This window comes from Colias eurytheme, chromosome 5, assembly GCF_061535395.1.
Source record: "Colias eurytheme isolate Ceu_HAF_F1 chromosome 5, ilColEury1 Martin Lab GWU primary, whole genome shotgun sequence".
Lineage (NCBI taxonomy): Eukaryota > Metazoa > Arthropoda > Insecta > Lepidoptera > Pieridae > Colias > Colias eurytheme.
The window spans coordinates 2,910,082-2,922,602 of NC_142984.1; the positions used below are offsets into that span (position 1 = coordinate 2,910,082).

At 33.1% G+C, this 12,521-nt stretch overlaps 1 protein-coding gene across 38 annotated transcripts in view; it reads right to left on the bottom strand.

The window, feature by feature from the left end:
• The window catches only part of LOC149908338 (uncharacterized), a 465,602-nt gene that overhangs the window by 364,644 nt on the left and 88,437 nt on the right, over nucleotides 1-12,521 (bottom strand). Inside the window, exons 5-6 of one of the 38 annotated variants that reach the window (XM_090101748.1) lie at nucleotides 4,029-4,151; nucleotides 2,994-3,196 (exon numbers count right to left, since the gene is read on the bottom strand). The exons of the other annotated variants lie outside the window; for them this stretch is intronic. Coding sequence (XP_089957874.1) covers nucleotides 3,009-3,196; nucleotides 4,029-4,151 — 311 coding nt within the window. The 3' untranslated portion in view covers nucleotides 2,994-3,008. Of the gene's footprint in view, nucleotides 1-2,993; nucleotides 3,197-4,028; nucleotides 4,152-12,521 lie in introns of those variants that run through there. 38 annotated transcript variants of the gene reach the window in all.

Consider the following 12,521-nt stretch of genomic DNA (forward strand, 5'->3'; position numbering starts at 1 on the left):
CGGTATTGCCGCTGTCGCAATTTCCAAATAATATTAGCATTACGCTTTTCTTTTGTAGTCAAGTCCTTAACCAGTTTTTTAGTTTTATGATACAGTTCTCTGTGCTTTCTTTTAGCCTCTTCGTATTTTTCTGGATTCTTTTTAAGTTTCTCTCTATATCTTTTCTGCTTTTCTGCCGCCGTTAACGCCATACTGCCATAGTAGATGTAATCTGAAAGTAATTACGTGACTTAATACCTCACCATAAAACACAAAACACATCACAATTTCATTTACTGTCTCAGGAGTTACCAAATTTGTCTCTAGTGTTACCATTTCAGTAACGCAGCATACAAGTAACTCAGTAGACATTGTTTAAGTAACACCCTATTAATTGTCGCATCACATGGTAAATTTATCCTGACCATTTAAAATTAAAACCCAACAACCTTCGAAGTTAATTTGATTATTATTAAAATATTTACCTCTTTATCGAAATCCTCTCTGGGGACAGCTCCGTTTTACATGGGAGGCGAGAAATAGTATACAGAGTTATCATATTTTTTTTCTGTAAATCTAATGCTTATTATCAAAATTGACTGTGCATTATAATAATTATTCATGTATCAACCTAAATGTAAATTATATTTTTAAAGAAATATTTTAATTTTCTGTAATTTGAGACCTAAAGCAGCTGGGACATGGTAGTGTCGGTTAAAAAGTTGATTGACCCCACAATCAACGAAAAAATGGTTGTCTGTAAAGTCGGTTTACTGACGATAGTTGAACGTGACAACGTCAGATTGTGCTTCTTTGTCGTTCGTTCCGCGCTCTCGCTTGCACTTCAAGCCTTACATGGAACGCCTCAACGCCGCATGAGTCATGTTTTTTCGTGCGTGCAGCCGGCTTTATCGAATTATAAGACGTTGTCACGTCAAAAAGTTCTAAGCACTGTTACTTGTTAGATACTATTTATTATGAACTAGCGGTCCGCCCCGGCTTCGCCCGTGGTACATATTTACGTTTTCTCTACATAAAAACCATCCTCGTACTTCAAGGAATACAATAAAAAAAGAATTATCGAAATCGGTTCAGCCGTTCTCGAGTTATGCGCTTACCAACACATTTTGCGATTCATTTTTATATATAAGAAGATTAACAATTTATTTAACATAGGAAACGACAAAATTGTACAAAAACATTTAATGGTTATGATTATAATTGTATTTAGCAATCTCATTTGCGATTGTGCACATTTTGGCTCGGCAGCCTGAATTCTCCTTGATGCAGACCCATCTTACTTTATCTCCAATACTGCCGGACGCTTTCCTGAACCTGTATATGCCTACTTGGATAACTGGGTTGCCCCTTTTGGATGTAGCAAAGATCGCACCTAAAACAACATTGTTATAGTAAATACTTCGTAGAATCCTTGGCGTTTTTAATAGAGGAAAGATATATTTTTTGGTATCAGATTTTCACAGAAGTTTATGAACAGACTGTGTTACTATTACAATAGAATAGTTACAGAATCAGGAAAGGTTGAAGATAAAAATAGAAAGAAAAATCAAATTAATAACAATAAGGCACATCTATATTTCCAGTTATTGTAACAATCTTTTACACCAATCTACACTAATATTACCTATAAAGAGGAAAACTTTGTTTGTTTGTTTGTTTGATTGTAATGAATAGGCTCATAAACTACTGGACCGATTTTAAAAATTCTTTCACCATTCGAAAGCTACATTATCCACGAGTAACATAAGCTAGGTTTTATCCTGGAAATCCCACGGGAACGGGAACTATGCGGGTTTTTCTTTGAAAACGCGGGCGAAGCCGCAGGCGGAAAGCTAGTCAAGAAATAAAAATTCATCGTCCATATAAATGTTAACATTTTACTCGTATTCAGAAAAAAACAGAAAAAAATAAATAAAATTAATGGTTATGTGTACTGTTATATTTAGTTACGTCACCATTGAATGTAAAAACTTTTGCCCTGCAACCAACTCCATTCTTAATGCATAGCCATCTTACTCTAGGTTCTTTGCATCCACTAGCCTTTCTAAATCTATAATCGCCTATTTGTATAATTGGATTACCCCTTTGGGATGTCGTGAATATCACTAAAACAATTGGTACATTATAGGTAAAAAACATAGGCACATAAACTAACATCTAAGTAAGTATTAACATAATTAATTTTCTCGTAGTTAATGTTTTTGATACAGAATATTTGAAGCTAATAAATAATAATAATCAAAGTTAGTTTACAAATAGCAGTCTTCATTACAACGTCTTAAATAGTTTACTATTAACATTATTAACAACGCCTATAATGATGGAATACTCGGCAACGATGCGTATTTCCAAACTATACAAGGCCAGCACGCAACGGTGTGAAACTAATCACGTATAGTTTGAAAATAACTTTTTTACAAAGTTCTTACAATATATACAACAGTAGTACGCAAATACTCGCGTATACTTTGTAGTGAAGTAAGTAAGAATAGCGCTCCAAAACATACAGCGCCAGTACGCATGCGGACTAATCGTGTATATTTCGGAATAAGCGCGCCGTCTTTCCATTGCTCGCGTTTATATTATTGTATTGCTGTTTTGAAATCTGTTATTACAATGCATACACGAATGTGGCGTACTGATCGTGTATAGTTTGCATCGTGGATGCTATAGTGCTAAAAAAGACGGTTGCGAGGCGACGGAGCCCCGGGGCTCCTTTTTATGTACTTAAAACACGAACCTAACCTAACCCACACCCTTATCTGTTACCTATTTATTTGCCTGCTTACCTAATAATATTCTTATTCCATATTTTACTGAATCAATAATAATCAAGAAGAATAAAAGTAGATAGATATAGCTTTGTACAATTCTTTGAATTCCTATATATGTACTTACATATTTATTATTTCGTTTAAGCGTAAGTGGTGTTCTAAACATCCTAGTTACTTCCAAATTAAGTACTAAACAGAAACGAAAACAAGAAACACATATTGATACAATAATCTTTAATGGTTATGAATACTGTTATATTTAGCTATTTCACCATCTATTGTTAGTATTTTTGCTCTGCAACCGAAATTCTCCTTAATACACACCCATCTTATTTTGGGTTCTCCAGATGAAGTTTTCCGTTTAAATCTATAATCACCTATTTGTATAAGTGGGTTACCTCGCAGAGATGTAGTGAATATCACTAAAACAAACGGTTATATTATAATAGGTTATATTGAAATCAATTCTCAAATTAATTCTCAAAAAAATAGTAAAATCATGGTTTGCAATAATAAGTATTAAATCATTTTGTAGTTTTTTATTCTTGTTTACTATTCCAATTTGTAGATACACACAAAATAACGATCAAAAATTCATTACCAAAAATTATACAAATAATGTAGATAATTATATAATACTAGGTTTCCGCCCGCGGCTTCGCCCGCGCAGTCAAAGAAAAACCCGCATAGTTCCCGTTCCCGTGGGATTTCCGGGATTGCGTCATTTTCCCGGGATAAAAAGTAGCCTATGTCCTTTCTCGGGTATCAAAATATCTCCATACCAAATTTCATGAAAATTGGTTCAGTAGTTTAGGCGCGATTGAGTAACAGACAGACAGACAGAGTTACTTTCGCATTTATAATATTAGTATGGATATACAATTAGAATTGTTTTCTAGCCGCATAAGGCGCATGTCTATCGTTTCTTTAAAATATATAAAAATACGTGTGGCACTCGAGGACTGCCGCGGTAAAGCTATTGCATAGCATCGCATCGCTGTGCCGGTTGGAAAATTCCGTAACGAAAAAACCTAACACCCCCCGTGTCAGGTTTTTTCGTTACGGAATTTTTACATTCGGTCGCCGCGCCGCGCTCAGTCTGAGATAAAAGCTATGCAATAGCTTAATAACAGTGCTATTAAGACTAGTTTTTCATTAAATAGAAAATACATAGTATCGATCAATATTAATGGTTATGATTACTGTTATATTTAGCGATCAGATTTTCTATAGTATAAACTTTGGCTCGGCAACCTGATTTTTCTTTAATGCAGACCCATCTTGTTTTTGGTCCGTGACAACCTGTCGCTTTACTGAACCTGTAATCGCCTATTTGTATGACTGGGTTGCCTCTCCGAGAGATACTGAAAATTGCACCTAAAACGACAATTTCGTTAATTAAAATCTTTGTAAATAATGAAGCAAATAAAATAATAATAAATATTTCAGGACAAATTTCACACACGGCACGATCTGATCCCATACTTAGCTTTCGCTTGTGTTATGGAAACCAGATGGCTGATAAACATACATATATAATTTTAAATAAATACTTATATAGATAATTAACACCCAGATACAGAGCAAACATCTTTGTTCATCACACAAATATTTGCCCCGATCGGGAATCGAACCCACGACTCTCTGGCTTGGAAGGCAGGGCCACTACCAACTAAGCCAACCGGTCAGTAAGAAATCTTTAAATTATAGTTTTGTTTCCTAATTCTTAACAACTTAATAAATTACAACACAAATGTAGGTCTGATTCGTTTTCTTTATGGCTGGCGTCCACTAGGCGGATCGGGCCGGGCCGCATCGCAACGCAAAAATACGCCGGCCTATGTTTTGTATGAAACATCGTCCATTAGCGACGGATCGGGTCGGGGCGGGCCGCAACGCATTGGCGGATATCGCTTCGCAGGCGGATTTCTGCCGGCCCGGCCCGCCCCGACCCGTCTAGTGGACGCAGGCAGGCGGATGTGAGCGGCGAGCGTCTGTTAGATAAAATCCGCCTAGGCGATCCGCCGCGCCCCGTACAGGTCGACGCAGGAGCAAACAGCGCGTCCATTAGAGACGGCCCGTTGCGATGCGGCCCGGTCCGATCCGCCTCTAATGGACGCCTAGCATTATAGGATCTTTACATTTGAATACCTAGATGAAATCAAAATCAAATCAAATACATATTCAAATGTTTATTTCACTTTTTCGTTTTACTATATTTAGTAAAAGCATAATCACATTACCATGCATGAAACATCATTGTCCTGCAATGCCAAATTCTAAGAAAATAATTTACAAATTTCGAGCTAACAGTATAGTTGTCCCTTTCTTTTGTTCCGAATAGCATGAGATAGAGCTACATTCTATTATTGCTGGTTTACGAAAATGACTGAGAAGTGAGAAACAGACCTTTATGGCTGGAGTCACAACTTCTGGATATGTTATATTTAGCTTGTAAATATGTATATATAAATAATAGTGTTATGGTATTATATATGTCAAAAAGTGTCGAATAGACTATCAGCAAGTGTGAAACCGGCCTAGTCTCACATAAAAATATACATATTAATTGTGTACACATAAATCGTCACAATCTACATTTTTCAAATTGTTTTAATCATTTTAGATATCATTCCTTAAAACCCACCATGCGATTTTCTTCTTATTAAATTGCACGTTACTTATTCAATCAAATTATCTAGTGAGTCAGTTTATCCGCATCTCTGAGACCAGGGTTTCGATTTATAGAACGATTTTATAAAAGAATACTTTCCTCTGAATAAGACTAAAAACATTGACTTATTTCGTACTTATTGGAAGCATTAAATTTACACAATGCTTACATGGTGCAAATATAAATATGACTGTATAAATGTAAAGCCGGTTGCAGTGCTTCACCGACCGTCAGTGCGTACGTCAGTCGCGCTTGTCATATGTATGGAAATTCATAAAACCGTTCATAGCTAGACCGACCATACTCACGCGTATTTCGATACATATGACAATACAAAATGAGACAGTTTTTTTAGCAAATTACACAGAACTAGGCAAGGAAGATTTCACCCCATCACTATTATTAGATATATTTATCCATTACTATTCTATATTCATTCTTATATGATTATAATACTGTTTTAAAATATCAAACTTTATTTCTTATTTAATATAAGCTTAACTAGACAATTAAAAATACTAATAAATGCAATTAACGCTAATAGCATCAAAAAGTATGAAAAACTGACTATATTACTCATAGATAATTATTTTGAACTTTAAAATATATGTCTAATATATTTGCGGTTTTCCTAAATCTACTAATATCACAAATACCTACAATTTACAGTAAAATACTTGATAATAATGTGGCTGTTTAGAATTACATCATACTTAAAATTATATTGTGTAAAAGCATTTTGAGTATTGCTAGTATTATGAAATACTACATTTAAAATATATTATATATCTTGCATTTATTTAAAGCAATTTATATACTTACACCCAAATGCTACCCTTATATTTAAATTTCTCAAAAAAAATATTCTTGATTATTTGAAAGAGCATAATTATAGTTATTGCTGACAACCAGAAAAATACAAAAAATATAATATTACATTAGTCACATAATTATGTATACAGGAAAAAAGACAACTTTATCGGTAACAGCGACTTAAATCGACAACCTGTGATTCAAATAAAAGACTATAAAATGATACTTTGAATAATAATAGTTACCATTTATAAATATTACTTCGTAGACAAACCATAGAATCCGCTATCATAATAAAAAATATCTTAAAGATAGTTGTGACTGCACACATACACACACACAAACATATTTGACCAACAGATGAGCAGCATTTATCAAAATACTACGATATAATAAATTTGCGAAACGCCATTGGTCAACGCCACCTCATCTCCAAAACAAAACATTCACCAAACATTCGAATTCTATCATTGAAAAACGATAAATAACTAGACTCACAATCAAGCTCAAAAAATGTCCAAAGCAAAACTCTACCTACACTATGAGGCAGAGTTATCTAATGACCGTACTCAATAGACTTTGAACATTACTGCAACGAAATAAGGTGCAAATTTGCATGAAACGGATTGCCGAATAAAATGTTTAGTGTTACACAACGCTCGAACATTTTTGATCGTTTAATTTTTTGAGTCTTAACTGTTTATATTGAATATATTCCATACAGCTGTCGCTACTACATCCCCGATCACATGTGTGTGTGGAAGTTCTTCAGCTTGACTATGACGTTGTCCACGGTGGTGACGGTTGCCCGGCAACCGGCCTGGTTCTTCACGCAGGTCCACCGCACGTGGCTGCCTCTGCTGTAGCTCCATCTATTGTAGCGGTATTTGCCGACCACCATGACTGGGTTGCCGAAGCGGGTGGTCTCGAATCTCACTGTAAAGGAATAGCTTGTTAGTAAAGTATCTTTAGGGGCGATTTTATAAAAAAAAAAATATTGAAACCAAAATTAATTGGTATGATATATTTGACAGAATTATAAATGGTATTAGGGGCGATTTTATAAAAAAAAAAAAAATATTGAAACCAGAATTGATTGGTATGATATATTTGACAGAATTATAAATGGGTTCGGTTGTAAAAAAAATACAATATTCGCAATAATAGCACAATATAATTGGGGTCCATTTTAATTATACATTGGTATAAATATTAATCGATGAATTAATACAATTTTATAACAAATAAAAACAGTGCTACTTCCATATGAGTTCAATTAATAGCTCCGAAACTCTAATATAGCATGCATTAAATTTTTAAAAACATTAATTGGTCCATAACTAGTGTTGTTGTACCTACAGTGAAGATCGTATGGCAAATGCAGAAATGTTCAAGAACATTAGAATTTTTTAACTTAAACTTATCAATACTGACTACATTTCATATTTTCGCTTACTTATTACTTAATTTTTCAGATTTATTACTTTTGAATAACTTCTTACCTCACTCACTCACTCTTTTTATTTCTACACTAGCGGTCCGCCCCGGCTTCGCCCGTGGTACATATTTACGTTTTCTCTGCATAAGAACCATCCTCGTACTTCAAGGAATATAATAAAAAAGGAATTATCGAAATCGGTTCAGCCGTTCTCGAGTTATGCGCTTACCAACACATTTTGCGATTCCTTTTTATATATAAGAAGAAGATTACTACATACTACGTATCCTACCGTACCCTAAAGCCTACTATTTACATCCACGGCAAAATGTGGAGCTAATTTTGACTAATATTAAAAAATCTGTTCGTTTTATTTTAACAAGCAGCAGAACAATATTTTCAGTATTACTTGTGTGAAAGTAAAATTTGATCATGAGTAAGTTAAACACATGTGTCAACATACGGAAGCGATTACAGCGCTTCGTCTATCTGACTTCAGCAGCGTGGAATCTCCATATAAAAATACCAAGGGCGTAAGTGATTAGAATAAATCATAATATGCATGTGGCAACATACTGTAACGATTGCAGCTCCTCGTCTATTGTACAATGCTGAACTCAAGCTACGGACGCGCCAAAGTCGCTCAATGATTATGATCATTCAAAACCTTTATAACCACATCATCTATCATGAGAACAGTTGCTTTGCATCCAAACTTCGCTCTAACACAGTTCCAACGGGACTTTGGCATCTTGCTCGAACTGTGTTTATTGTATCTATATTGGCCCATACAAAGCGCTTGACTGCCTCTATTTGTAGAATCGAAATATACTGAAAATTGTGCAAGAAGAACACATTTATAATTTCAAACACAATGAATAGAAGAACGCAAAAAAGCAGTACCATTTCTATCTCCTGGTTACTCTTAAGCGCATCACACACGGTGAAGATACTATAATATTTTATGTTAAGATTCTCTAATATAAAATATTACAGTATCTTAAGTATCTTTATGCTCTAAGATAATATATATTTTACATTATCTTCACCGTGTGTGATGCGCTTTATTTAATGACAAAAATATCAATACACAGATATAGTCAAAAATATATTTATTATTTATTACAATTAAGCATTTTTACTAATTTTGTATGCAACCAAAGTAATAAAATTAATCCGTTTCCCTGATAATAAATCCGTTTTATTTACATAACTAATCATGAAAAATGTGCCTTCATTCATGCATTCATGAACATTTAATATTTTCTAAATAAAATGCTACTGTACACTAAATAAAACAAACATTATTTAACATTACAAATTAAAAACATAAATTCAACAAAAAACTATTACTTTTTCTGGTTTAAGTGCTTATGGAACTACCCACGTCATCTACCCGATTAAAAATATAATGTTATGAAAAGTAAAGTTTTAATTCCCGGTAACGCGGTATAAGTTATAACGCATTTCATTAAAGAAACTAATCTTAAATGGCGGCGCTTATGCCCTCTCGCTTACGCACGGCCGTACGGCATGCAAAAAATAGGGAAAAGTAAAATCACGTATTTGATTTTCCCTATAATAGTTTTTATCATAAATTTACAATGACAATTATGTATTTGCGATAGTAAATATCGTTTTATTGGAATTTGACAAAATATGTTCTTTGGGAAAAGTTGTTCAGTTTTATGGGCTCATTACAAGTATTATGGGGATTTTGTTGCATTCTGTACACGTTAATATGATAATTCATATAAATACACAAATACAATAACAAAAAAGATTGTCAATAAACAATTTGAAATAATTAATAAAATAATTAGCCATTTACATTATTTTTATTTTCTTTTTTACTGACCCTACCATAATATGTCAGTGGCAGCTGTGGCCGCCATTGAAGATTCGTTTCTTTAATGAAGCGCGTTATAATAATTTCAGCTTTACACATTCAATGCATTCAATCGTGCGTATGAGTGGTCATAGAGATGACCTCATCATCAAAGGTGACGACCTTCGCCCGACAGCCCATCGACTTCTTGGTGCACAGCCAGGTTATCTTATGGTCCCTCGCGCGGGTCCCGTGCACACCGTATCGGAATTTACCGATGCATAATATGCTCTTACCGTTTCTCGAGGGTACGAACGTAATTTCTGAAAATATAAATCTTTAAATTCCAATTTGTTTTAGGGCCGATTTTTCAATGCTTGGATAAAACTTATCCGTCCGATAAAGTATTACACGATAATATTAAAATGTCACGTAAACTGTCAAATACGGGCAATTAGAATACGTTTTTAAAATGGTAGTTTTATACATTATTCGACGAATAAGTTTTATCCAAGCATTGAAAAATCGGCCCTTAAGAGAATATAATATTCGTTCTTTAGTATATATGTATTATATAAACAATATTGAAATGTGGCAGTGATAGATGCACCAGTTGCTTATAAGAGAAGTAAGTAATGTACATTATATTATTTATAGTCACATCGCTGTTGCATCAACTAACATAAAACTTGACAAAATTTGTGGAAAGAAGAATATGTAAAAATTGTTATCAAGTAACTATTCCAATTAATAACATTTTCAGTCCTTCACGCCGGTCGTGGTGGGTTGATAAAATAAGGGAAATTAAATAAAACAACTAAATTATTTAAACAATCAATATATTTAACATTTAGTATAAAACATTTTATTGAGATAGCAAAACGCATTTATTCATTAATTTTCATAAGTCACAATTTGCCTTCGTTTAACTAAAAAACCGGACGGTGATAATGATACTCCAGACCTAATAAAAAAAATTATAAGTTTAACAAAATATCATTCTTATTCCTTCACTCTAATCATGAGTAACAGAACTAAATTGTAAGCACCCTTGCAAATCTGAGGTAACACGTACAAACATCTCACCTTCAATGATTATGATTCCTATCAGCTCTTATGATCCTATTGTTATATGTATAAGCTAGTGCCCTACACCCTTTAGGGTTCTTCGTACACCTCCATCTAAACTGTGGGCCAGCGCTGCGAACTTTATTGAACCTGTATGGGCCCATAATTATGACTTGCGTCCCGTTTTTGGATGTTGAAAACTTTGCTGGTACATCTGAAATAAATTCTATAAATATTCGTCAATAAGAAATATTATGCAGAAAGCCTGTTGTAGTATAAATATTTATTTGTTTCAGTCGGGTATCTCTCTTATGCTATCATCTATATAATATTATCAGCTATCAACCGATGTTCCTTAAGCGTTTGAATAAATCTGAATCGTTAAATCGTTTTAGATTTTTTTTTTTAATTATTGTCTTCAGTCCTGTCATTTCATCTCTTTGATTGTCAAATAATAATGTATCTAAGTACTTGACTTCTACAGATTTTAAACAAGAAATATATGAAATTATAACATATTTTTAGCTCAACAGTCAAAATATGGTTTTATTCATAAATTAAGAATTTTTCATCTCATTAATCTAACTGAATTATTTTTATCTGCTACTAAAATATTTATATTTTTAGTTTAAAGCCGTGGGATCCACTATCATTACCTATATTTATAACAACTTATCTCTATTATTAAAAACTTCTTTCTAAACTTTCATATCCATTCAGTATGACAATAAAACGTCCATTATATTTTTATTATTTAATCCAAGACAGCAAAACTTACAAAATATTAAGCACATTTTCTCATAAAAAAATACATTCTGAATAATCTAGACCACATCATATTAAAAAAAACATATAGTCATGTCCATATTTAACGAATCGGAATTTAAACACTAACAAATTAATAAGATATCCATTTATCAAATATCTATTAGCCTTCCTTCATACCATTTATTTAAGGCACTAAAGTATTCAAAAACATAATACTAAGAAAATACCAACATTAAGACGAGGCTCCCTAACATAATTTTTGACACTAAGAGCCGTAATAAAGATGTAATAAAGTTGAATATCGCGTGCGCTCTTTGATCGCGTTCGAGCTCGAAAAGTAAGTCTCAATTCTTATTTCGTTTATAACTAAAGTAATAATTGATCTAGAGAAAACATATCTTGGGATTCGATAGTAAACTCTATTTTCTTACTGTTAACATTTATTTTAGACATAAATTCCAAGTAAATCTTTAAAAAAATGTATTAATCCTTAAAAAAGGCATAATTTTTGAATAAAAAATGAATCGAGCGAAAATTGCTAGAGGGCGCGTTAGCGTAACGTTCGTTATAATCAGCTTCAGAATAAAAATTAAGTTTTAAAATCAAAATAAAGTATTTCTATTCATATAAATTGTCACAAGTTAAAGTAAAGTGTTATATCTATAAAGTACATTATCAGTTATTGGTGTTGGCGAAGTGAAAGCAAATAGTTTGAACTCGAAAGTTTATGCTAAAAGTTTTTTGAAAATTATCTACAAAATTCCTCTTACTTGAATATTTCACCAAATCATGAGCATCGAATACAACGAAAAAGTCTGGAAAAGGGCATAACCACGATTTAAACTCACCCGGAATAGTGAAATCCACCTATCAAAGTATTGCACGGTTAACAGCTGTCTCAGTGTTTTTGTGTGAATCAAATATAAATATGTCTAATAAAAAAAATTGTAATATGTGTCGGGAATGTATACCTGATAACTTATTCTTGGAATGCTCCAACAATAAATGTAAGAAAAAATATGATATCAGATGCCTTCAAATGGAATTAACCACCTACACTGAGCTTCCTCATGAATTCAAAAAAAAATGGGCATGTCCTCTGTGTGTGTATTCGAATGCTAGACAATCTAATGTTGATAATATTTCGGTAAGGAATGA